This window comes from Sesamum indicum, linkage group LG11, assembly GCF_000512975.1.
Source record: "Sesamum indicum cultivar Zhongzhi No. 13 linkage group LG11, S_indicum_v1.0, whole genome shotgun sequence".
In the NCBI taxonomy this organism is placed as follows: domain Eukaryota; kingdom Viridiplantae; phylum Streptophyta; class Magnoliopsida; order Lamiales; family Pedaliaceae; genus Sesamum; species Sesamum indicum.
This window is the reverse complement of record NC_026155.1, coordinates 12,324,146-12,351,972: the sequence shown is the minus strand read 5'-3', so window position 1 is coordinate 12,351,972 and position 27,827 is coordinate 12,324,146. Positions and strand designations below refer to the sequence as shown.

General features: G+C 33.6%; 2 protein-coding genes and 1 long non-coding RNA gene across 10 annotated transcripts; 1 reads left to right on the top strand and 2 right to left on the bottom strand.

Moving 5' to 3' along the window:
- On the bottom strand, positions 731-8,297 carry LOC105174161. Of its 3 annotated transcripts, none has more exons than XM_011096165.2 (8): positions 8,080-8,297; positions 6,465-7,966; positions 5,559-5,677; positions 4,128-4,724; positions 3,737-4,043; positions 1,856-2,021; positions 1,608-1,704; positions 731-1,090 (listed from the first exon to the last, which is right to left on the bottom strand). In XM_011096165.2, exons 2-8 carry the CDS (start codon positions 7,608-7,610, stop codon positions 973-975), a joined length of 2,550 nt encoding a protein of 849 aa, XP_011094467.1. In that variant the 5' UTR covers positions 7,611-7,966; positions 8,080-8,297; the 3' UTR covers positions 731-972. The 3 variants fall into 3 exon arrangements, with proteins under 3 accessions (XP_011094467.1, XP_011094468.1, XP_011094469.1); XM_011096166.2 differs by having other exon boundaries at positions 6,465-7,940; XM_011096167.2 differs by having other exon boundaries at positions 6,465-7,882.
- LOC105174160 (DNA topoisomerase 1) lies at positions 13,137-19,744 on the bottom strand. 6 transcript variants are annotated; one of them, XM_011096163.2, is made up of 11 exons: positions 19,642-19,717; positions 18,477-18,565; positions 18,323-18,398; positions 17,024-17,746; positions 16,481-16,947; positions 14,527-16,254; positions 14,304-14,418; positions 14,100-14,189; positions 13,828-13,893; positions 13,650-13,745; positions 13,137-13,507 (listed from the first exon to the last, which is right to left on the bottom strand). In XM_011096163.2, the coding sequence occupies exons 3-11, from the start codon at positions 18,395-18,397 to the stop codon at positions 13,385-13,387; spliced, it is 3,483 nt and encodes a 1,160-aa protein (XP_011094465.1). In that variant the 5' UTR covers position 18,398; positions 18,477-18,565; positions 19,642-19,717; the 3' UTR covers positions 13,137-13,384. The 6 variants fall into 6 exon arrangements, with proteins under 6 accessions (XP_011094465.1, XP_020553533.1, XP_020553535.1 ...); XM_020697874.1 differs by lacking the exon at positions 19,642-19,717 and adding an exon at positions 18,690-18,880 and having other exon boundaries at positions 18,477-18,592; XM_020697876.1 differs by lacking the exon at positions 19,642-19,717 and adding an exon at positions 18,690-18,880 and having other exon boundaries at positions 17,024-17,740; positions 18,477-18,592.
- On the top strand, positions 24,331-26,465 carry LOC110012941. Its single transcript, XR_002288104.1, has 2 exons — positions 24,331-24,511; positions 24,643-26,465. It is a non-coding gene; the product is annotated as an uncharacterized LOC110012941 (long non-coding RNA).

Sequence of the window (27,827 nt, the reverse complement as noted above, 5' to 3'; positions counted from 1 at the left end):
TCGCAAAAGGAATTGTCTACTTAGTCTATAAAAAAATTTAACAAATAAGTGAAATTATAATTGATAGTCCATAAGGATATTTTGATGAATTCACTACAAATAAATAGATAAAAACCTAGCAGAAACTCTCGAAATTTAGTTGGTTGTTGAATGATCGTTAAAATTAAGGGGTATTGATAATTTTTCAAATGAGGAATACTTGTAATTATATTTAATATTGAAAAAAACTCGTTGTAATCTACCTTAAAAAATTATTATAACAAAAGTAAATTCTTTTTTTAAAAAGAAATGAAGATATTACCCTCCTCAAGGTTTTCCTAAAGTTTCAGGAGTCCCCAAAAACAATCTTTTTGTAAATTTGAAGTTGATTAAACTGTTGCCAGAAAACTCCCTAAATACATAGACTGAGAGAAATCTGCAAGGAAATCTAAAGCCCTTATCTTAATATTTAGATTTTGGAGAATTGGAGTCTGATTGTTACAAATTGAAACGGATTTTATAACAATCATTTTGTGAAAATAACAAATTTAAGTTGGTCTAAATTTCGCTCCAACAGTATGCAAACTAATCAAAACTCTGCGTGTCGGAGAAATTATATTACATTTGCACAGACATATTCTTAACCAGTATAGAGGAGATCTTAAAGAGCAGTTTTCAGTGTCCAAAGACTTTTTATTCACTAAATGCAAGGGCAATTTTGCTCGCTCTCTATGAAAGAATTGATATACTATTTACCAAGGAATGAGAACGTATTTAGTACCTATTGTTGTTCCGATTATACAACGAAAAGTTTTCCACGGATGATGAAGAAACGTCCATGGAAATGCGTTCGACATGTAATAAGCGAAACAGCCGCAGACGAGAGCTCTATGAGCAAGATGCGGGAGCTCCAGTGTTGAGAAAAACCAATTGTCCGTCTTACTGGTGCTTCTTTCCAACTGTTCCCCTTTCTGGTTCCTCCGCCTCTCTTTTTTACAGCATGGAGTAGGCTCTAACCACCTCAATGATAGGCGCCCGACACAATGGACAGTTTCCTCCTCCTCGAATTAACTCATTTGCACATTTAGAGCACGTGCACATGTGCCCACATCTGCAAGGATGGATATCAGGACAAAGATGCAGACCAAGGAAAAGGAAACATTATGGTTGTGATTGTCAGCCATCTCGTCTCAAGCTAATATGTTCCGAACAAATTTTTCATTAAAACATGAGTTTGTAAAGCATACCCAAGAATTCTCCATAAAACTTATTTCCCTTCCATTTCCGACCTACCCTGTACTCTGAGGCTAGAATTCCCAAAAGTGTGAAAAATCATCTTCCCCCCACCTATCCTAAACTCTAAAAAAGATGTCCCATTGATACTTATCATTATTTTCTTTTTCCTAAAGAAACAACACATGTTAACAAGTATCTCAAATCATTTTGGATTTCCCTAAGGTTACCTGTTCTCACCTTTCCTAGAAAAATTAATTTTCACCAAAAGAGTTATCCCTCCAATCACAGCCTAATCTCCTCAACGATCACAAAAAATTCTCGATTCACTTCTACCACTTATATAGCATCTATCATTCTAGATAATAAAAATTAGTTATAATTGGATACCATACCTGTACAATAGGGCATCGATATGGTTATCGCAACACACGCAGCAGGTACCTTTCTTGACATGTACCCATTTAGACCCATCCACTGATGTTTCTGCACCTGCATTAATTGCAGATGTGTTTAAAATTGCAACTTACAAGACATTAGTAGTGGTGGCAACTAACGAAATAAGTAGTCGAAGTGCAAAATAACCAAAGTCAAGGAGTGGCATGTTTCTTCTCTCCCAACAGAAGGATGTTTGTAAACAGACCTTGTACACCAGTTGATCGATTAAGAGCAGCCGAGACTTCTTGTCGTACTGCACGTTGGAGCTCCAGTTGCATGTCCATGCAAGCTTCTAACATCCTTTGCATGTGATTCATTCCTTCCTGGAGTTTTGCCACGTCTGCTCTCAGATCATTAATCATATCCCACTCCTGCTTAAATTAGCATGCAAGCATTAAGATTCAGACTGGAATTGCACAAACCACAACCTGAAACATGTCTCCCCCTGTATGTGTTTGCACACATCTGTATTGCATGCATCAACTTACATAGTAGCTGGCTCCAAATTCTTGAAACCATTACGCAAACCCAAGATTCAGCATCTTAAAGAGCTAAAAATAAAATAAAAAAATTCTAATGCTAACAAGAGAAAGAAATGTCTGATTTAAATAATTGCTGATAGCAGATTTTAATTATCAATCCAGTCTCATCAGTCAGAATCTTCCAGAGCTAAAAATAAAGGGTAAAATGCAAAAATACCCCTTGCGTTTTCGCGAAGTTGCAAAAAAGACCATGTGTTAAAAAGATAGGCTAAACACTCCCTTGTGATATATATAATTCAGCAAAAGAAACCCATTCCATCAATTTTTAACAGAGACTGGGCTTCACAGGTGCACCTGCGAATGTGAAAACTTTTGTGTGTTTTCCAGCCACTTATGATCTGCAAAAATATCCAAATTGCCCCTTGTTTCTAATATAAATAACACAAATGCCATTTAACATCAACAATTGCAATTTGACTATAAATAAATAAAAATAAACTATAATATTTAAACATTTATTATAATTTCTTAAAATTAAAATACGTTTTAATATTATTTATCTATAACAATCATATATTATTAATTTAGAATTATATTTAGTTTAAAATATTTTGATACACTATATTTAATAAATAAATTTATTTTTAAATAAAAGTTACAAAAGTTATATATTTTATATAAACAATAAATAATATTTGAATTTTAAATAAAAATTTGAATAATGTTTATTAGTTTTAAAATTATTAAAAATAATATATTATTTTTTAAAATACCCGTCTCCTCCACTCTATTGCCCAAACCGCTGTCACCCAGATTCGTGGGCAGCATCACTGTCGCCCAAATTAGGGGCCGACAGGCCGTCCCCCCTTCTACTTCTCTGGGCAACAGAGGGCCACTGCGCGACGGCGTCACCGCCATATAGATGCGACTGCCATCACGAATATCTATATATATATATATATATTACATTACACATTTACTATTATATAAGAATATATTATATATTTTATACTATTTTTATATTATATATAAATATATATTATTTACTTTTATAAATTTATATAGTATAAAAATATAAATTCATAATAGTCTAATATGGACCTTTGTGCTTAAGGAATTTATGATCCAATGGTTGTATTATTCATCATAATTTATTCTATATATCTAAACAGCTTAAAATCTGGACCGTTGGTTATTAAAATTTAAAATCTAATGGTTGTAAATAGTTGACCATATCCGATGGTTGTTGTTCCTCTAGCATAGATCAAATGGTTATGAGAAGTAAGGGCATATTAGTCAATCACTCAAAAAAGTTAGCAGTCTTAGGGTCAGTTAACGGACAGGGGTGAGCGTGCAACATTTTAGAAAACACGAGGGAGTGTTTAGCCTATTTCCATCAAGGGGGTTTTTTGCTTTTTCGCGAAAACACATGGGGTTGTCTTGCATTTTACCCAAAAATAAAATAGAAAATCTAAAGATCAAACAAGAGGAAAAGATCATGGCAAACAATAAAAAGTATGATAGCTATCAAGAACACATAATCAACATAGCAAGTTATGGTCAAAACAATGTGGCAAAATTCGAGAGAAAGAGAATCAACTCACGAGTTCAGAACGATGAACACTTTGACGAGACCAACCAGAGTGATGTAAATCCTGATGCCAAAGGGGCTGCACCGGTGGCACTGGAGGAGATGGTAATATCAGTGAAGGTCTACCAATAGCATCATGCCGCTCCTCATTAGGCTCATCATTCTGTTGGTCCGTATCCCTCTCATGTGATGGTGGAAGAGGCAAGTTCCTGTGCAGATCCCAATCAATAGGAGCCCGGCCTTGCCTTTCTACATATGATTGAATCAACTGATCTAAACTTTCACGAAAACCACTTCGTAGAAGATTCGAGACACTCCTCCTAGAAGACATTATATACATGTATATTAGTTGATAAGAAGGAAAACACAACAACACTGCCCATACAACAGAATGAGACAATTACCTGCTTAGTAATTCTCTGAGTTCTATGCTGTACACGTTATCATCATCAGGTGGGTGGAACCTGGCAACTCTTCTCGATGGGATAGATCGCATCACTCTTGGAGGGTCTGAAGGCTCCTCTGACCAATTTCCCATAGCTTCTCGTGAGCCAAGATCACCCCAAGCCTCCTGAGCATCTCGTAACTCATGCTGCTCTTGATTTTCGGCGGCAAATTCTTCCGAGGGCCTTACAGATACTGCATTTTCCTGCCAATTCCGATCTGTGTCTTCACCCGTGCTATTGGTCCATTCATTAGATTCACTACGTGCAGACTGTTCCAGATTTGCCCTCTCAACTTCAGTCACTTGCCCCTGCCAATCACTTCCTAGGTCAGGAGAAACAAATTGATTTTGAATACCCCTGCTTCCATCCAAATTTCCGCCATGAAATAGTGATTGATGATCACCAATTTCCTCATTCTCATGTTGAACTCCCTGTGAAGCAGTTGTATTACTCTGGTCGCTTCTAGAACCACTATTGCTATTGTCCAATGAGGTTTCAGGATGACCACTATGTTGGCCACGCACAATGGTTTCTAATCTGGAGCGGAAACCTTCCCTGAAGGGAAGTAAATTGCAGTGCATAAGCAACATAGCACAATTTTTTAATATATATATATATAGTTTACAAATAACCATTGTAAAAATTGCTAAGTAGAAGAGGATAAGGAGCTCAAATTAGGACAACTGTAAAAACTCAAGCATTTTACAACACTATGTGCTTGTCCTACTATTTATCTGGACCATTGTCGAGAAACAAAAAGGAATTAATGTAGACAAAGTTACATTTGCAGCTTCAATGAGTTTCTTCACTATCACACAGTTTAAAGTAGTCTTGGAAATAATTGGTGGTGATTACTAAAGAAGGTTTATTGCCAGACGTGAGAACCTCCTCTGAGCCCCTTAACTCGGACCCGTATTTTCTGAGTTGTCCTGTATGTCGCATGGTCAATTAACGTTGGCCAGTTAGGGCTCAAAACCAAGCAAAACATTTCCACAAATGGCTTCATAAAATTCCTAGCATTAATAACCTTGAGTTCATTGAAGCAAAGAAACATTTGCGACCACATCTTACCCACGCATAGGTAACTTTTCAACTTTACACAAAACTTTAGCTATGCCACTACATGATTAAGCTGCATTCTATTAGGGTTGCAATCGCAAAAGTACTACTTGTTTTCTCGGTTCATTGACTTATCTCATTCAATTAACTGTTATCTAAACAAGTATATTTGATTATTCTCATCAAATAATGTTACAGAGTTGCGTGTTGAACATCACTCATCAACACGATATTTTATTAAATACAAAGGGAAGTAAGGGAAAGGTAACAAAATCTACAAAAAAAGTTTCAACTAAAAATGAGTTCCTAGCATGTTGGTAATAGGCATACCTCAGACCAGAGACAGTGTGCCACTCTCTTAACTGATTTAATTCACTAGCTGCCACTGAAGGTGGTCTCTCTTCCTCAACAGGCCTTTCATTTCTTAAAAATCTGCCTCTAAGCAGCGACTGGAAAGATCAATACGAACACAAATTACCTTCTGCATGCCACATCTTGTCATGCCAAAAAATGAATTAAGTTCTACTAGGATTAACTAATTACAATTCGTTAGATTTACATCTAGATAACGTAGTAATTTAAAAATGACAGAACTGGCAACAGATGCCTTGCCCAAAGAAATATCACCAGAAAAATTTTATTTCAGTAACCATTAGAAAAGATGGTTATTATCAGTTTTGCGATAAACTAGATCAATGAAAATTAAGTAATATCACCGACCTCGGAACCTAGAACTAAATCATTAGAATTGACAAACGAGGAGTGATGTGATAACTCAGAACTCTAGAGGTAAATGTTTCATAAAGAAAGAGCTCTGTATAGGTGAGTTTTAACCTATGCTGAAATACAATTTACTTGAAACCAGGAAGCAAGAACTGATTGATATCAGATAACCATAAAATTTTAAAAACTCTGCTGCAACTAATACAAACAAAACATGTTGATGCCTTTCTGACCTAATATTGGGAGCAGTCCAATATAGCTTTATGTTAACAAAGCTACAGGAAGCACCTTTATCCTAGTGATCACTTAGGCTAATACATCCTAAACTGCAGACTTTATTATCTTGGAAGCTGTAAACTTCCAACTTGAACCCATAGGTTAAAGACTTAGAGTTTAAAACAAGATGTTAAACCCTGTACAAATATGATAAAAGATGAAGCAAAATTCCAGACTCTTTATTGTTTGAGATAAGATATTCCAACAAAACAAGACGCAAGATATTCGTACAGTTACCTGGATACGATTGCGGTGTGCAAAATCAGAAACAGCACGATATTCCGACAAACCCTGAAGTTCCCGTTGCCTTTCCCTTTCATTTCTTACAAGCAAATCAAGGAGAACCTGTCTTCCACGCAACCTCAACATGTCCCTCCGAATATGCTCAGGCTGACCTTCCTCATGATTGTCGACAAACCCTTCACGAAAATGATCAACTTGAGAGCCAGCTCTATTATCTTGTTCTTCCCTGCGTCCACTGCGAGAACCTCTTTGCTGACTTGTCATTTGCATCCACTGTCTCACGATCCTCACTCTCTCACGCTCAGTTTCCCCCAGCCATTCAGCTCTTGTGCGGTCATTCCTCAGTCTAATATTAGAAGTGTCACTAATACCAGTCTCCATCCATCCACGAACAATTTGTCTCACCCTCTCCCTCTCAACTTCTCCAAGATCAGGAGATTGCTCGCGACTGGAATTTTCAAGACCCCTACTCCCATCGTGTGGGCCCAAGTGTTCATGGGACCAAGTTCCATAATCATTCTCGCTCTCACTAGAATCTCCCAGGCTACTGTGATTCTCAGTCCCTCTGTTTTCTGACATATTTATGGATTCATTTGTATTAGAATCCACACTTCGCTGCTGCCTTAATCTCTCCCGAGCACGACTTAGTGCATGTTCCTCCTCCAACTCCCGCCACATCTGCAAAATAGATGAGGCACGGGTGCTGAGTCTCTCCACATTCCCCTGATGCCTGGAGGTTGGGGACTGTGATGCCCTCAAGAACGATGAATCACGCGTGGATACAGTGTGCAAGCCTGCAAGTGCCATCAACTCCGACTCACAATTCCTCCTCTCAATCGTAGTGATCATCTCTTGCGCCTGACGGGCAGCCCACCTGCCCAAAATCCTGGAGTGCCTCCTCCTGGCAGCTGAAGATTCTGCCACATCATCACTATCAAGATCCAACCTCCTCCTCCTTCTGACAAGCTGTTCCCCCTCATCCTCGGTGGTAGTCGTTCGGGGTGAACTGCAGGAAGCAAAGGACATGCATTCATCATAGTGCCCACACATCAACTCCTCCAAACCCCTCTCAAATTCAGAGCAAGCATCACTGGCCGTGCTCTCAGGTTTCTGCTGCAGTTGTTCCTGAACACCAGCCATTCCTCACGGACCCCTTAAAACCTACCCCTTCCACCACCACACCCAGCAACCACAACAACCAATCCCAAAACTCAAAAGATTATCCAAAAACACAGGAACGCCATCATCCCCAGAGTTTTTGCAATACATGTCGTGTCAGTCCCACAAACTCCAATTTCTACACCCTGAAATCAAACCAAACCGTAGGCCCAACAACTCGAGCTGGAGACCGAAATTTCCCACAAAACAGCACCTTCTCCATCCGTCGCAACCACAGCCCACATACATAATATCTACCGCCCAATTAATTTTGAAGAAACTATAAAAATCTCATCTTCTGAAATAATACAACTGAAACAAGGAAACAACCGGGCCGACTACAAATCAAAAGAAACAGATACCCAGAAAAAGCAAGGTACAAAACAAGGATCAATATCATAAATAATATATATAGAACGAATTCGCGATGAACTGAGAAAACGAAACGTACCTCTGAAGCCGCCGCTCTCTTCGATTACAGTGTGAGGATACAAAAGGCAATAGGAAACCTAACTCTTCAAGTCATAACATATACACACAATTGGATACACACTCATCAGAGTGCGTGTTTGTGTGTTGCGTGTGCTTATCAATCAATGGCGGTAGAGAGAGAAAGAAGAGAACAATTGTTAAAAAATCGAGAGAGACTGAGAGAGAGATAGAGAGAGAGCATAGGAGGAGGGAAAAGAGAAAAACAAATATTATACGAGAAAAATAATAAATAAATGTGTGATAAACATAGTATTATATTTGGATTTATTTTTAAAAATAATTTAAAATAAGTATTATATGTTTAATATTGTGTTTTGGAAGACAAAAATTACTATTATTGTCAAAATATATCTTTTATATATATATATATATATATGTATACGTATGCTAAAACATTTAAAAATACCTAAATAAGGTGATTTTGAATAATGGTAAATATTGAGTATGTTTTAACTTGTTTCGAAAATAATTTAAAAATAAAAATAAATATAGTGATAAATGGTTTTCATTGTGTTTGGATTTGTAATTTGGATGTTTTGTTTTGATATTTTGGTGATAGAGAGAGAAAAATAGAGATAAATAAGTATGTGTTTGAGATAGATGGTATGTTTATATTTGTGTTTTGATATATATAAAATAATTTAAAACAAGTGGTTTATGTTTGATATTGGGATATAGGAGATAAAAATTACTGTTGATTGTCAAATTATATCTTTTTTATATATATTTATTAATATAATTGTGTATGTATATAGTATATAATATACAGAAAAACAACGTACCTTAACAATTAGTAATTCATAAAATAAAGTCAAAGGGATTTGTGTGCATAATTTAATTATTTTATCATATTTATCTAATAAAATAAAATAATTAATTGATCAAATAAATTAATTTAAATATACATAAATAGAAATTATTAACATAGCCAATTAAATAAAAGGGTTAATTACATTATGTCATTCGAACTATTATTATTTTTATACTTCAGCATTTAAATTTATTTATTTTTTGTCAACTTACCATCTCAACTTTACAAATATTATACTTTTCCATTTATAACCGTTTTTCAACCATATTTTTATCGAAAAAACATCACATGCAATGCAAATATTTTGTTTGAGGGTTATGTGATATTTTTCACATATGCACAGCATATAATGTTTTTATAAGAGAAGAAACAACAAAAAGACAATCACACCGTTTAGTACATCATAATCCATCACACATTCATCACTCACCCCCCAACCATGCATCTATGTTGTCTCCCCCTCCACAATATTCTACGTGTTTCCTATAATCATTTTGCAAGAAATTCAGCATAACTACTCCAACCCCAAGAATCCATGCCTATTATTTGTCCCTTTTTTAGTTTTATCTTTTTTTTTAATTTATTAATCAGATCAAAAATAAATCCAAACACAGTACGAAAGAGAGGTTTTGAATTATAAAAATATACAAAATCAACCTGAAACTTACTCTTATCAAATGTACTTTTATCTTTTTCGAACACTTTTCAGCCATTATTAAGACATGATTTGACATCTTCAGTAACTTTCTTTTACTCAAAAGATAATATATATTTATATCTATATCCAAGACTTTCTAGTCATGATCAAGACATGATTTGATATCTCCAGTAACTTTCGTCTCCTCGAACAATATAATATCTAACATATTTTTATCCATCTCTAATATTTATCTCTTTTAAAAATTGCAAATATTAGAAAAATAATATTAAATTAACCAATCATATCTTGTCAAATAGTTGATGTATTTATCTCTTTAAATTAAATTATAAAGAGATAATACAAAAGGCGTTAAGTGTAACACAGCAACACTTCTTTAAAACCTATATAAAGGAGTCTCTGAAACTCACTCAAAACACACAAAGTTAGGGAACTGAAACCCAAGCAAGTGAAGGAGGACAAATAATTCTCTCTAAGAAGTTCCTCAAGTTCAAAACTATTCAAACCCTCAAGGTGGAGATCGAGTCGTTCGTCGAAGGTACACAACAAGTTATAGCATTTAATTCGGGATTACATGCGCTAAGCCCTCGAATTAATGTTATAAATATTGAAATATATTCTCAAGAAAATTCAAGTGGCAAATTCACTTTCAAATCCTCAAATTCAAATTCAAGACTATAGTGTTTAATTCGAAATTACTGGCATAAGCCCTCAAATTAACGTTATAGAAATTCAAACCAAATCAAAGAAAGATCTACAAGAAGATTTTACTTTTGAATTTGTCAAATACATTCTTGAAAAGAAGAATCAGAGGATTAGATAGAGATGTGCCCACTTTTACCTATCAAAAATATATATTTTTATTTGTGATAATTTTCTTGTGTATTGATTTTCAGATAAGACAAAATTAGCGCTCACATTAACATCTACAATAACTTTCGCCTCCTTAAAGAATAAGATTGAGCATGCTTTATTCATTTCCAACACTTTTCAGCTACTATCAATACATGATTTGATATAGTACCTTTACCTCCTCGAAGAATAATATCAAACATGTTTTATCCATCTCTAACACTTATTAGTCAGGATAAAGAAACGATTTGACATGTACTGTAGATTTCGTCTCCCTAAAGAACGATATCGAAATGCTTTTATCCATCTCCAACACTTTTCCGCCATTATCAATATATAATTTGACATATACCGTAACTCTCGTCTCCTCAAAGAACAATATCAAATATAATTTTATCCATCTCCAATATTTTTCAACCACTATCAATAAATAATTTGATATTTACAGTAACTTTCGTCTCCTTAAAAATAATGTCAACTATACTTTTGTCCATCTTCAATACTTTTTAAGCATTGTCAAGACACAATACAACATTTAGGGTAGCTTCTGTCTTTTGAAAGAACAATACAAGACATGCTTCTATCAATCTCCAATACTTTTCGGCCATAATCAAGAAATTATTTGATATCTACAGTAACTTTCACCTTCTCAAAAAGCAACATCGAACATGTTTTTATCCATCTCTAACGCTTATCAACCACCGTAAAGATATGACTTGACATTTGCAGTAACTCTCACCTTTTCGAAGAAAGCATCTCGAACACTTTTCAACCACTGTCAAGACATGATTTGACATCTACAGTAACTTTTACATCCTCAAAAAACAATAGCAAACAAGCTTTCATCCACAGTATCAACATATTATTGACATCTACAGTAACTTCCATCTCCTCAAAAAATAATACCAAATTATTAGTATTTATCTCCAACAATTTTCAGAACACTCATCACATTCAATACGCACTTCAAACTCTTCAAAATCCCAATTGAATTTATTTTCAAACCTTTCAAAACCTACCCTCAAAACAACTCCACACAAGGTTGTGTCACATGTAACACTTGGTTCTTGAAATTGCATGGAGATATTCATGTGCCTAAACCCACATGACACATGGTTAGAAATGGCGACTTCTTTCTGGGATCTAGCTACTAGGGGATTTGTTGGAGATGCCAATCCATAATTACGTGAAATGGAGCCGCTCGATTCGGTTCCATCCTATACCTTCTTATCCTACCTACGTCTTATACTCGATATCGCATTCTATCACACTGATGGTACTTCTTGTTGAATTAAAAGATTGGATTAGTCTTTTTTTGTATCCACCCGCCACCCCTGTGTGAGAGTGATTAAATTCAACAGGGGAGCCCCATAATAAGGAAGTTGCTTCTTGGAAAAGCCTTTTTGCTGCCAAGCTTTTATCTTATTTGGTCAGGCAAGGATCCATCTCGGTTTAAGAATTCACCCAATTGGGACATCTATTCAAAACCTAAAACCATTACCAACGAAAGAAGAAGGTGTTAGAAAGGGGTTTCGAGAATTCACCCAATTGGGTTATCCATTCAAAACCTGAAACCATTACCAACGAAAGAAGAAGGTGTTAGAAAGGGGCTTCGAAAGAACTCTCTCATGAGGAGGGAGGCTCGCTCTAACAATTAATCCAATTCATTAGGTTTCCATCCATTTTTTATGGTAAACTGATCAAAATGTCTTTATGAATTAAAAATTATAATTTTATTTATTTTTAAAAAAATATTATTTTTATGGACTAAGATGATAATTTTTTCATAATTTTTAAAATATTTTCATCCATCCCATTCGATAAGTTTAAAATTTAAAATATATATATATATATAATAAGAGCAAAGTTGACAATTTCATCATTTATCCAAGGATTACATAATTTTATTAAACATGAGGAGGATATTTGTAATTTTTCAAACAACGAGGGAGTATTCGTAATTATGTCAAACCTCATGAGATAACGTTGTAATTTATTCTACATTTAAATTGAGAACCTCATTTCACGTAATGTGTTATACTAAAATAATAAACTCATACAAATTTAAATTATTAAAAAAGTATTTAATATTTAATATCTCAAACAATTACATCAACTTACGCCTGATGTGCGTGTTTGATGGCGAATCTAATTGGACCTTGCACGGATTCGTGTTTTCTCAATACATAGTAGGGAACATTACAGGCTTTTATAAAATTTGTTATAATTATAAATATTTTATTATTATTTAAAAAATATCAATAATCTCATAATTTAACAATCATAACAATTAATTCAATTTGTTAATCTTCATTACATCTCTATTGAATTTTTATGGTGAACGAATCAAAATACCCTTATCAACTATAATTTATGATTTCACTTATTTTTAAGATTTTCTGAAATCTTTTATAAACTCAGTGGGTAATTATTCAAATTATTCCCGCCACCTCGTGCAGTTTCTTACAGTTTTTTTTTATTTTATTTTTTAAAAAAAGTACAATAAAACCAAAAAATTGACAACTCTTTGCCTCCATCCAAAAATTACATAATTTCTTCAATTAGACATCTGAAATATTTATAATATTTCAAACAATGAATAGTCTTTGCAATCCTATCAAATTTTAGAAGAATTCGTTGTAATTTACCCTAAATAATATTATTATGATTAGAAAAATAGGTACAACAACAAAACTTCAGAATCAACTGCAAATTGCCTGGTACAGATGAAAGAATTGTTGACAAAAATCTTTATCTATCAATTGAAAACAGCCTCTCTCATGGAATATAAATAAGGAAAAGGAGCAAACAATTATTGGGAAAAAAAGAAAAAAAGGGAAGACATAGACATAAGTTAAAGGGTGTAAATGACTTTCTATAATTTTTTTAAAAATATTTCTATAATAGAAACAACAATAGCTTGGATTCATATCACAGGCATGCTTACATAGCCTTAACAGCCTCTTCAACCACAACTTTGCGCTTCGGTCGACCACACCTCCTCACATCTTTACTCTGTAGTAGTTGCAAAGCTTTCTCTAAGGTGACCTCGTTAGGTTTCATATTCTGTGAAGAAGATCAATATTCTCAAGTCGATAGGCCAAACGTTACACGTAAAGAATCAGGTAGTTGAGTCGTGTAAGAGCTAAGCTGTATTGTTCAGAAACAATACCAAGAATACAAGTAACAATATGTTAACCGAGTTTACCTTGGGTACAGATGCGATTGTGCGCCTGTGTCTAACGGAAAATCCGACCTTCGCAAGCTTTAAAATCACTGGTTGGCCATCATCTGGGTGGTTTCCCTGAAATCAGAGCCCATCTGTGATCAGCCTGATGATATGTAGAGTAAAGAAAGAAAAAGGATACATTGTATCGAGAACATACCAAGGTCACTGGATACTGCAGTAAGTCAAGGGCTTGTTCCAATGTGATTGAGTCTACATTCTTTATCTAGCATGAGAAAATACGAACGAATTGACAAGTGACCAGAGAAATTGCAAAGCTTCTTCAGTTGCTAAGTCACTTTAACCAGGGAAATTTTGTAACCAACATAGTGATATTGTTTTGCTTCAGCTCTAAATGGATTGAAATATTCTATACACAGATGAAAATTGAGAGAAAGAGGGGTTTTTGAACTTCAGTTACTAAATACATACTTGAGAAACTGAGGCTCTCTTAGGTAAGTGCCCCTTTCTGTCTTCACCAAGCTGCACATAGTATCCATATGGGCCGCTCTTTAAAAGAACCTACGAGGTTGACAACCAAGCAAAGTCAATTAATGCAAAAATAAAACCCACAATCACCAATGCAGGGAACTATTAGTAACAGACAATCAACAAAATGTATGGCCAGATTAAAACCTTTTCATTTGACCCTGGATTTAGACCAAGCAACTTTGGCTCCTGCACATTGTTCTTTTGGTGTTCAGGATCGACTTCTTCATCATCTTCACCGTAAAGAGTTCTAGCAATATACCTGCAGATTCATTGGAATGTTACAGCCACCAAAAGGAAAAATAAATATAAACTGAAATCTATGGATGTAATAGAAATGAACTTCAATTGATCCCGAGCTTCCACTCACTTGCACTTTGGGTGTTGATCACATCCAATAAAGTATCCTGCACCAAACCTGCTAACTTTGAAGACCAATTTTCCCGCCAGACAACTGGGGCAAGTTCTATTTCCATCAGGAAGAGAAGAAAATATAAAACCACCAAATGTTTTCTCCAACATCTTCTCCACCTGATGTATGTGGAGCTTGCTAGCACACTCACAATACTTACTAAATCTAGTCCAGTAATCTTTTAGAAGGCCTTTCCATTCAGTAATGCCAGCAGAAACATTATCGAGTTCAGTCTCCATATCAGCAGTGAAACTATAGTCTGTCACCTCATTGAAATAACTAGAGAGAAATGCTGACACCATGCGACCACGAAATTCTGGATATAGTGTTCTGTTTTGTGTTGTTATGTAATTTCTATCTTTCAGCACCTTAATAGTGGTTGCGTACGTAGAAGGTCTTCCTATGCCAAGTTCCTCCAGATTTTTTACTAACGACCCCTCAGAGTAGCGAGGTGGAGGCTGTGTATAGTGTTGACCAGGTTCAACTTTAGTCAAGAATAATGGATCGCCACCTTTCAAATTGCTCAAAATCTCAAATACTTCCCTTCGCTGATGCTCGTCATCCTCATTACTTCTGATTCTGAAGGTTTCAGCATCCTCATAAACAGCCTGGAAACCTAGAAAGTCCACCTTCGAGCACGTCGAGCGGAACATAATGGACTGATTAGCATTACCAATATCACATTGTATCTGCTCAATGATGGCAGGTTCCATTTGACATGCCATTGTACGAGACCATATAAGAGTATATAACTTCAAGGAGTCTTCATCGAGCACCCCAACAAGCATCGATGGTAGTCTGCGTATATCAGTGGGTCTGATAGCTTCATGGGCCTCCTGAGCATTTTTCACCTTTTTAAAATACTTGCGTGTGCTCTTTGCTGCAAAATTCAGTCCATACTTTTCCATGACGAAGGATTGGATATCCTTTGCTGCTTCATCTGATAAGTGTAATCCATCAGTTCTCATATAAGTTATCAGTCCTGTAGCCTTGCCATCCGATAATTGGACTCCCTCATATAGCTTCTGTGCAACTTTCATTGTATATGATGCGGCAAAGTTCAATTTATTTGCAGCATCTTGCTGAAGTGTTGATGTTATATAAGGCGTGGGAGGATTTCTCCGAGATTTGCTAGTTTTAGAGCTAATGACTTGAAACTTGGACAGATTGATCTTTTCTTCAATATCTTTTGCCTCCACATTAGAGCTAATTGACAACTGATGCAGTCTTTTGGAATCAAAATGGGTCAAATGCGACGAGAGAGAAATGTTATTGGCTGAATTCTGATCTTTCTTCTGGAACAGAACATCAATTGTCCAATACTCCTGCGCTTTGAATTCATCAATTTCCTTTTCCCTATCACATATAAGAGCTAATGCAGCAGACTGGACACGTCCAGCAGACTGGCAACCAGGTAATTTCCTCCATAGTAAAGGAGAAACATTGAATCCAATTAAGTAATCAAGAGCACGCCGTGCAAGATAAGCATGCACCAAATCTGCATCAATCTCTCGTGGAGCTTGGAGGGCACTTTTAATAGAGGATTCAGTTATCTCATTAAAAACGACTCTTGCAACAGTGACATCTTCACGCAAAGCATCCTGTTGCTTCAACATCTCAATGATGTGCCAAGCAATAGCCTCTCCTTCGCGATCAGGGTCTGAGGCAAGAATAAGATTTTCTGCGCTGGAACAAGGGAGAAGGGATGAGAAAATATACAAGCCAATTTAAAACAAATTCAAAACATAAAAAAGAAAAGTAAACTGCATACAGTGGAAATTCTAAAACTGAAATTCAGTAGGAGAACAGGATTCAAAACCATGTAGCAAGAAAGCAAAAAACTGATGCAGCAGAAAGTGGGATAATAGTTTAGCAATACAACAATAACTGAATTGGACAGAAGCTACCATACCCACTCAATGCAACCTTAATACTCTTAAGATGAGACCACGCAGCAGATGGGACTTCCCACACCATACTGAAGTCATCATCAGGTCTCACCGATCCTGATCTTGCAGCTAAATCTCTGACATGGCCATAACTGGGTAGGACCTCAAACATTTCACCAAGGTATCCTTGAATGACTTTTGCCTTTGTGACGGACTCCACCACCACGACAGATTTAGATGTAGGCGGGTAAAACTGACGCCAAGACTTCTGACCTTGAGACTTGGTTTTATTGACCAATTGCAAATTTTGCTCTGGTGATACCTTGCCATCCGATTGTAGTGTATCTTCCTCATTAGATTTCAGAGGAGAACAGGCTTTTGTATTAGATTTTCCCTTTTTAGTTGAGCTCCTTGTCGTCTTCTTTTGGACATTCTTTGTTGAAATATTGCTATCAACGACTTCTGTTAGAGTACTTGAATTTGAATTAATCTGAACATATGCAGAGTTAATCAAAATACTGATCCATATAGAAAAATCCAATTAGACTAGGAGAAAGACTTCTAACCTCTGACGATGCAGGAGATTTTTTACTTCTGTTATTCTTGCTCTCCTTTGCTAGAGAAAGTTTTCCAGAGCTATTTGGCATGTCTAATGCCTCACTAGGTGCTATAGAACTGGATGATTGATTCTGTTTTTTCTTGCTTCCAGATTGCTGCTTCACTTTCTTTTTGCCTTCTTTGGTTTGTGTACTTCTGCTGACTAAGGAATTCTCATTATCCTCAAGATTCTTTCCATTCAAAGAGGACATATTGACATCCCCTGCTCCAGCTGCCTTGCCTTCAGAACTTCTGTTGGCCAATTCCTCCATTTCATTTTGAGCAGCATATGCCTTTGGCCACTTTCGCCGCTTATTAAAAGAATAGTTCCTCTCATTGCCCTCACCTTCCGTCCAAACAATATGATTTCGGGTACCAGCTCTTGGGATCTGGGAAAATGATCTGGTAATACTACCATAGTAAGTTGAACACAGTCCACCAATTAACCCATAATTGGAGAAGTTCATGGGCATTCTGGTGTTGTAAAGCTCACATCCAAAAGGTGTCCAGGTTCTAAATGCAGAAAAAGAGTGAGGTGCATCGGCATGACTCATTAGTGAATGAATCTTCCTTTCCGACTTAGTTGCAAGAGCACATGATGTCCTTAGTCTCTGAGATTTGGATTTCTCAGCATTTGGAAATGAACACTTTACACAGATCCTGGGACACCTTTTTAGTGCCCAATTCTGCAGCTAAGAGATAAAAAAGGATTACTAAGATGAACATAAAATATAACAAGTCCATGGGGGACATAAAGCTCTTCGCTAAAAAAAAATTATATTCATAAAGCTGCAGATCTACAACCAGGAGAGTGTAATAGATAAACTCAGAACGAACGAAGATGTATCCAACTGAAAATCTTAAAGAGAACAATCCTATACATCTATCTCCTCCAATAAAATGAACCACTATTTTTGCCACTCTCTCTCATAGCAAACTAAAAGTTCTCCTGCAATCTTTTTCAATTTGAATACTAGTAGAGACTGAAGGTCCTTGGCACACAATTAAAAATATGGAGTAAATGCATACTAAAAAATCTTTGATCGGATATGGATTTCTCAACCAAATCCAACAAAAAATAAAATAGAAAGCCTTCTATTTATGTACCTCATGTTATCATCCTCTAATTATCATTTCAAAAAATTTGATGATAGCGCAAGGAAAATATGGTTTAGCAAACAGTATAATACTATGAACAATCTACTAACAGGTCCCTTGACATTTCTCATAATGAAACAACACTGGTTATAAGCAAATTTGGCGCTGACCTGAGTGACTTGGCCACGAGAGCATGTTATGCCAATAACCTTCACTACTACTGCATGCTTGATTTGTAAATCCATTCTGCAAAAGACAAAATCTCTGTCAGGAGCATATTTCTCATGTTAACAAGATGTGGAAGTAAGATTAAAGCTGACTTACTGAAAATTTTAAGCAATGTATGCCAAGCAAGCGCGTATGAGTTGCTCAGAGTTTAGCTAAAAATTGATTACTTGTAACAGTGTTTAGGACTACAAAAGGAAATAAGTCAAGACTATCTGTACTACAAAATAATAGAAAAGATATTAAGACATGGTATATCACTCGATAACGGTAACCAGTTAAAAAGATGATCTGTCTTGGGTGGTTTTTTACCTTTTCATCTCCCGTTCCACTCGCTCTCCTGTTTCCTCTCTTCTGTCACATGTTCTCCTTTTTCTCTCCCATATCTTTCTATTTACATGGAAGTTCTGTTACTCAACTTTTCTCCCCTCTCTTTCCTCATACTTTCTTGATCTCTATTGATCCAATCCTTTTCTTTTTTCAGTCAGACATATTCTTCATTTCTTATCATAAATCCAAATAAAATGCATGACACATTTTCAATACCAGGTTCAAAATATTGGAATATATGTATATATATTATAACTACTGAAAAAATAATGCACACACGAGTGCGCTATAAAGTTAAGCAAAGTATATCGAGGGAACATGTCTGAGTTGCTTAGCATTAGCATATAATCAGCATAGTCCGGCACTCTCCAGCTTGTGCATGGATAACAATTCATAAAACTCGTACGACATAAAGGTCCACCCATACAACTTAGCAAGTGGCAGCATCTTCAACAATACAATGCTATTTATTACTATAAAAAATTGGTGAATTATGAAATTGATATAAAAATGAAGCATATAACAGAAGCACACAGCTCGACATTATTATTATTGTTTTCAGTTCAACGCAAACCCATTACCTTTATCCATCTTCAACACTCAGAAGTAATCAACCACGAACCATTATCTCAGAACAGCTTCATTTCAAACTTTATACGACATCAAAATACAAACAAGGACATCCAAAACATTAACAATTCCAATTAAATTAACTTCCAATGCTGCCACACAAAACTTTCCTCCCATAATCCCTAGGGATAAAATCTACTCATACAAGACAAGAACCTCATCGAGATGACAACACAAGCACGAAGGAAAACACTAAGCAGCCACACAATGGAAACAAATCAGCTGCTTTCCAAGTATACCACCTGCAAACAGCGCATAAACACAACAAAGAAGCTATAACAGAGAGAAATCAATCGGGACAAACCTGAAATTTGAAAGGAGAGATGGTGGAAGTGGAAGGCAGAGAGAGGAGAGAGGGAAAAACCCTAGCTAGAGATTTTAGAGAGTTAGAATAGGCGATTTTGGGTTTTGCAAGAGAATTTTTTATCTTTTTTACTAATAATTAATTTATAATGAACTAATAAACTAAAATATTTGTAAAACGAGTGAGAAACAAAAAAAAAAAGAAATTATTAAAATCAAATTGTTTGAGGGAAAATTACGTTTAAAAATATTTTATTTTATAAAATTTTATCAATTATTTATTTGTTTTTTTTATTTTATTAATTTAATTTAATAAAAAATTTAAATTATACACACATATTAAGTACGCTTCAATCCCTAATATATTATAAATGTGTTGATGTAAATGAGAAATTTTTTTGTATAAAGTTCAAATTTAAATATTATAAAAATGGGCTTTGTAATGTGGATTTTTTATAATATATAAATTTTGGGTTTATACAATTGGGATGATTATACTCTTTTCTTATGAGGTTTGGTGTAATCACATATAGACTCTATGTAATTTGAAAAATTATATATGGTATGTTTAAGATTTGCTTCTATCTAATAAATTATATGTTGGCCAACATTCATCGAATTTAATGTATTAATGAAAAGAATGATAAAAAAGCATATTTACGTTGGATTAACTTATTTTTTATTTATTGTAGGTCAGCTAAATCTTCTTATGACCGAATTACCCTTATACGTCTTCATTCATTAATGTATATAGGGGTATAACTTCATCATTATAAGAGTAATTTAGTCACAAAAGATCTATTTGACCTTTAATTAGTTAATAATAAATCAATCGAAGATAAATATTGATTTTTATTAAGTGTTTTTCTCTTTTTGCTATATCAATAAATTCAGTGAAGACAAATGGGGGATCTATTTGTTAGACGAAAGCAAATCTCAAGGTATTATATGTAATTTTTCAAACCACAGGAGGTTTATATGTAATTACACCAAACTTCAGAAGAGTGGATGTAATTATCCCTATATAATTAGAATATGAAATTCTTCTAAAAATAAATTATTTTATCATTATATATAATTTAAAAAACTAATTATATATTTAGCAATTTGTTTCAATTTTTGACTATTTTTTTAAAATTTTAAAGTATAACTAAATCAATAGTGCAGCGCAATTTTATTTTAATTTAGAATTGTAATTTAAAAAATAAATTATAAAAAATAATTAGATTCAATATGGTTGAGCATTTTAAGCAATTTTAATTTTTTTTTTTAAATCACCCCTACTCAATTCGACTAATTAAAGTAGACCTCATTCACAATAAAATCCAAACAATTGGACCTTCCAATTTGAGGTATTCATTCTATGAATTAATCTAAGTCCATAATATTTAATTGCTACAAGCAATTAAACTTTATTTCTTATTTGAACTTCATATACTCTAATTAAATATAATTAATTTTTTTCTTATTTTTTGTTTTTATTTCAATTTTTAAATACTTTTATTTTAAAAATATTTTAAAAAATTATGCACACTCATTCAGTGCGTCACCTGATACTAATTAATATAAATAATGCTGCAGTGTGACGCCTCAAAATTTTCACAATACAAAACATCCAACTAAAAAAAAGAGAGAAAAAGAATAATTATAAGTTGGGAGTGTTCGAAAATAAAAGTCAGAAATTAAAAAAAAAATCAAAATTTTAAGTGTTAAGAATAATAGTTCAATATTTATAATATTTTAGAAGTTACTAAATAGTTACTTGTAACTTTTAATCAAAAGTTAATTTGTCTTAATTTAATCAATTTAGAAAGAAACAATTATATAACCAAACATTTTTTTGCAAGTACTAGTTGGAATCGATTATTCGAGTGTAATGGCAGAAATTTTTTGACATACTGGATTATCGTCCCCAACTTCGTCTTCCATTTTAACACTTTTTGTAAGGGAATAGTATTTCTTCTTTATGCCTCTGTAATTTTCTGTAAGGGAGTAGTACTCCTTGTTTATGCTTTTGGTGACTTTTTGTAAAGGAGTAGTACTCATTTTTTACAGCTTCTTAGAAATGATAGGGAGTTAGCACTCCCCGTTGTAAATTTGCTCGCTTTCTAATCTTAATAAAAAAGGATCGGGGACTTCGAAAAGCTCCCCCACCCCCGAGTGGTTTAATTAAAAATAATAAAAATAAAAACAAATACTTTTTTGCCTTATTTTTTAAAATATTATATTTGGTGGCGTGCAATACCTGCACACATAATTTTTAGTACTGTTTTTTGTTTTATTGAAACTCATAAATTGTTTCTATATATTAAAATTTGTCATGTCTACAAACTCACATACAAAAACTGTTTGTAACTTTTTTTAATGCATCAATTATCAACACATATTTTACTCAAATAAAATTAAAAATAGACACTTTATACAATATACGCTATATTGATAACGATAATTATATATACATGAAAAAATAAATACTAATATGTTATTTCAATTAACAACGAACTTAAATAAAATGGGGGTAAATTTAATTATTGAGTAATGTAATTGCATGGAATTAATGTTCTAAATGCTCTTGATTGAGTAGTTAATTTAACATGAGTTGAGAAGTTGAAAAATATTTTAGAATTATAATAATTTAATATAGTGGTATCAAAACAACGACTTTGTGTGTAAAAGGCCAAAGATCAATAAATATGTATTGGATATTTGGATTTATTCTTAGAGATAATTTAAAACAAGTATATAAAATTTTTATTATGAAATTTAAACATATTACTTTTAAGTATGTTTATTATGAAATATATTTGATGCGTGCGAAAGATGCAAGGGTCCAATTATCTTGGGCTGGAATATAGTCCTCGGATCAAAATGGATTAAAATCTTGAAGAGAGAATATACAAAAAAATTGTTAGCACTCCGACGCTCAAGTTGGTGATTAATTCGAAATGAATAAGAAGTGAATAAGAATGCTTAAATAAACGGATTTAGTATAATAGTTTTGATTGCGAAAATAATATGAATGAAGATGATTTCGAAAGTTCAAAGAGAGAGTCATCCCCCTTCTGAAGGGGTAAACTTGTATTTATAGGAGAGATTCCTCGGCAGGAGGGGGTATCCTTAGTTTCAACATTTCGTGGGGGTTGGTTAAGGTGAGAGTCTTAGGTTGATGAAGAGTCATGTTGGCTTGGGAGTCCTACCTTGCTATAAACTCCTTAAGTATCGCATTCCGAGCTAGTCAGGCACGTCAGTTCTGATTGGATGCCAAGTATGATGGGAGTCTGGGCTGATTGAACATAAAATTTCGGCTAGGTTTAATGGACACTCGTTCGACCGCGTCTCCTTCTAGGCCTTCAACTAACCTGGGCTGTTAAAATTTTGGCAAGTTGCTTCGACTCGTTAAAGGCTTTATTAATTTTGGGTCAAATCCAGATGGACCCCATCCATCATTTCCTTCCTAGGTCGTCTAGGCTATTGGACCGATCTAGGGCATGGGCCATCATTGACATACACATCACAATATTAATTAAAATATAAAAACAACTAAATAGTATATGAAATTTTTTAAAATTTAAAATTTTAATTTAAAACACAATGCAAATTTAATATTTTTAAATTAAAAATTCGTATGAAAGATAAAAATCACTTAAAATTTTATATTATTAACTAAATAAAATTATTATTCCAATAAATTTTATTTTTATAAAATATATTAATTAAATTTCAAAATACCAACAATTTATATTTATTATTTTAAATTATATCATTTACAATAAATATTATTTAAAATATTTTTTATTTTTAAAAAATATTTTTTTTCTTCTTCTTCTCCATTGTCGGCCGGTAATGGCTGGCGACGACGCCTAATGAGGGGATGACATCACCATATATTTGGGCGACCTTGCCCAGATCCAAGGCGACGTCGTTTGGATTTGGCCGTCGCCCTTTCCAGGAGGGGGGGCAAAACAAGGGCAATGCTAGGTCGCCCCTTTTTTGCAAGGCAACCTCATCATTGCCCTCTATATGCATGCTGTCGCCCAAACTATTTTGGACAATATCATCTTCTTCTAGTTTGGTGCAGTTGTCGCCGCCCATTATATATATGTATATATATAGTATATATATTATAATATATATATTATATTGTATATATAGTTATATATAAATAAAAAAATATTTTAAATTACTTAAAATTTAGGTTGTTCATTTCTAATAATTGAGATTAATGGTTGATATTAGAAGGCTATAACGAGCAATATAGGACAAAATTTAACACCGTTAAACTTATTTAACTGAAGGAAAGAGTATGTAATACTTTCTTTTTTACTTATTTTTTGAACACAGGGGGTTTGAGCTAAATTATAAAAACACAGGGTCATTTATGCAATTTATCGTTATATATTTAATGTTGTCTTTTGGAAGACAAAAATCACTGTTTATTGTTTTATATATAATTATTGTGTTCTGAAAGACAATAACAATTGCTTATTGTCAAATTATGTCTCTTTTATATATTTATATATATATGTGTGTACGTATATGCATTTATATAAATAAAAAAATAATATCAAAATATAATATTTTTAAATGAAGATAAATATTGAGTATATTTTAGTCCATTCAAAACGGGCTAAAAATGAAACCAAATAAAGTATAACCACTTGCAAACACCAAGTCAGGCCACGGATACTTCTAACTTCTACTAGGGTTTCCGGACACGTTTGTTTTTGAGACTATATATATGGTCTAACCCTTCTTCGTCCTGATGAAATCACTAGAACGAGCAGCTCGCCAGGGATGAGACCCGGCCGCCGCTGGGATCGTCGCAGCCCTGAGTAGCCGCCTTTAGTTTCATCAACCTCAGGTTTCCACTGGTTAGTTTATTTTCCATGTCTGCTATTTTCATTCGAAGTGTGATTAGCAGTTAATTTTATTCAATTATTCAATATATGAGATTGATTCTGTATTTCTGAATTTGACTTGTGGATTTGATTTTATGATGAAGGTGCAGGATCGGAGATTGATTTTGGAGCAGGAGTGATTGAGGAGTTGTGCTGTTTTTCTGTTCTCACTCTCTTCTTCCTCTTTCCAAACATCATCAAGGACTTCAGATCTCTAATACTCCGTAGATTTTGCTCAAAGCTTTTTTCCACTCGTTGTTTTCAACTTGAAAAGTTTTTTTTTTCCTCCTAGATTTATCTTTTTTGGGTAAATAAACCCTATTTTCTCTTCATAACAAAAAAAGAAACAATTTTAGTTTATCGCAATTCATTATAGATTATAGCCAAGGCAGTAAACTGATCTTTCTTAGTCCACCTCTCAGACGGAAAATTCTTGTTTCCACTTAGTTGTGGAGACGCCAAAAATTGTAGGAATTAAACCTCGTCAATATTGGGACTTGGAGTAAAGTGATTGCACCATCTCTGTTTTTGCACCAGTGTGAACAAATATTACCTGATTGAGAGCAGAGGTAAGAACTAAATCCAAGTGACTTATGATGGAAACATAGTAGATCATTGATAAAGAGAAAAATAACTAGGGCTTTTATTGGCAGATCTTTTAGAATTGACTGATTATTTGATGAAGACGAATCTCAGAAAATAAATAATAGTTTTGTGTTTCAAAAATTCAATACCATGATTGAATCATTAGTTCTAGAAACCTTTCAAGTTGTGACTGGAGAAGGTACATGTCCTTGGTGTGTCTGGAAAGATGAGGCAGACTGGTTGAGTATTTGTAAATTAACCACAGAAGTAGTGATGTCAAGCAAGGCAGCAGCAGTATGGAAGTTCTCTTTCTTGCTTACGGAACACACAATCTAGTTTAATCTGTAACATTTTATTCTTTGTGAAAGTCAGGTGCAATTTCATGGTTCATCAAAAGAAAGGTGAGTACTTCAAGTCATCTTGATCTTGTTCTCCATAGTCATTTGGTCTTTTGCGATTAAGATCAATCATAGCATACATCTCTGCTTTGCTTACTGCTTGGTGTGCATGCAAGACCAGGGGCTCTATTGCGAAACATTTTGCCCGTTTGGATGCACTCAGTTTTGTTAATGCAATTTGTTGGAATTTTTGTCCTGCACATGAATGTTTCTTCTTTCATCTGAGCCTACATGTAAGTGCAAATGGATTTATGATTATATTCACATTTCCAACTCCCCCAAAGAGTTGATTTGGTCTTTTGCTATTAAGATACCGACATACGACACAACATCTGATTTAGTTGGGAATGGATTATGGCACTATCTGAGGAAATTCCAAATTTGGCCGGAGGCCTGAATCGTGCAGTTGGATATATTTTCCCCTTTTCCTGTTTCTTTTCTTGCCAAAGTTAGTTTGATATTGACTTAAGTATCGGAAGGACCTTCGTTGTTTATCCAACGCCATCTAACTTGTTTCTTTCTCGTTACTAGGGTTGCATTATTCTCATTCAAGCTATAAGTTGACGGTGCTGAAAATTCCGTTAAGTATGGAGTAAAAACTACTAGTACATTGGATGTACTTACTCTATGAGGACCAAAATCAGCTAATATCGTGAGAGACTACTGTTCAAGATTTGTTGTTTGTTCATTCAATGTCGTCCAGCCCATTGGAAGCAATGGCAGAGTTTGGTTTTCTTCTTACCACAAAAAGTGAGTAATTCTTCAAGTTGGATGTAGAAAACAGGGGATCTGCAATTTGGATTTTGGTTTTTGGTGTCAAACTGTAATGATTTTAATACAGAGCGAAGGGGCAACTCTGGATATGTTTCATTTCATTTTCTTTTTTCATGTAATTTGTACTGGCTGTTAGAGCACACTTAATTTGATTATGTAATTTAAATTTTTGTTGTGTTTGTCTAATTCAATGAAAGATGAAAAATAAAATGAATAAAAATGTAAAAGTACATGATATTAGATTATCATCAAAGTTGAATGAATGTTATTGAGATAAAATTATATGTAATATATGTGTATATGTCTGTATTTTTTACGATGATTAATATACAAGCTTGCTAGAAAAGGGCTCGAGCTCGATATATAAGGTGCTTGGAGCTTGACGTGCTTGCTAGAAAAGGGCTCAAGCTCGAGCTTGTTGCTCATGAGTCGAGCTCAAGAGCTCAAGCTCATATATTTCTTTATGTTTTTTATTTTTTAATAAAAGTATATATTAGTAATATATAATACTAAAAATTAATCATAAAAAGTGTTAAAAACATGTATATTACGATAGTTTAATCTAATGGTATGAGTATATGACTTCATACTGTTTTTATTGTATACCTAGTATTAGTTTAATAGTAATATAATTAGAAACTGTATAGAAAATATAAATCAAATTATTTAAATACTTACACATAATTTTGTATAATTATACACCAAATTAAAAAAATATTAATCAGTTCTTAAAAAAATTCAACAATACTTATAGTATTAGGTTTATAAATCCAAAATAGTTTTTTTAATAATTGAATTGTATAATATGTCAATTTTAATAAAATAGATAAATATAAGCTATTTCCTTAAAAGTAAAATTAATGTGAATGGTCATGAAAATAGCAATTTAAATTTTATATTTTTTAATTCTAAAAAAGGAGTTTAAACTAAGCAGTGCTTGATCTCATTTTATAGATATGTATCTAATGTAATATAAAAAAATAAAATATTTTTTAACCATAATTTTAATTATTACAATTAATTCATTGGAATCACCAAATTTCAACATAAGTTTACAAGTAATACAAAAAATATTACATATAATGTATCTTGATCCAAATATATGCTCATAAATATAAAATATTATAAATTAATTATTTGAACTTGTAAATTTACAAAAGGTACCAAAGGTACAAGTTGATATTAAAAAATATAAATAACAAAATTTATATTTATTATATTAAATAATTATTTACTAAATTGTTGATTAAACTTATTTTTAGATAAATATATGATAATATAAATAAAAATAACATATTTGATTATAATTTAAAATTAAAATATGAAATATTAATTAAGTATAATTATAATTTATGATGTATTCGAATATTGATTATGTAGTTACATATATAAAAAGCTTAAAATAAAAAAATAAATAAGTAGAGAAAAGCTCCAGAGTCGGCTCGTGAGCTTTCAAACACAAATACTTGGGCTTGAGCTCAGCTCGTGAAAAACCGACTCGAGCTTGGAGCTTTTCGAGCTTGATTTGAGGT

Bases quoted from the DNA above. Each gene is read 5' to 3' on its own strand.
- LOC105174161 (XM_011096165.2), bottom strand. From the start codon at position 7,610: ATGGCTGGTGTTCAGGAACAACTGCAGCAGAAACCTGAGAGCACGGCC. The intron at 4,044-4,127 runs GTAATTGTCTCA...AATGTCTTCTAG, and splicing joins CTCAGAGAATTACTAAGCAG to GAGGAGTGTCTCGAATCTTC. The intron at 2,022-3,736 runs GTGAGTTGATTC...TAATTTAAGCAG, and splicing joins GTGTTCATCGTTCTGAACTC to GAGTGGGATATGATTAATGA.
- LOC105174160 (XM_011096162.2), bottom strand. From the start codon at position 18,397: ATGGATTTACAAATCAAGCATGCAGTAGTAGTGAAGGTTATTGGCATA. The intron at 14,190-14,303 runs GTTTTAATCTGG...TCAACCTCGTAG, and splicing joins ATCCAGGGTCAAATGAAAAG to GTTCTTTTAAAGAGCGGCCC. The intron at 13,746-13,827 runs GTATGTTCTCGA...CTCTGATTTCAG, and splicing joins TGCAGTATCCAGTGACCTTG to GGAAACCACCCAGATGATGG.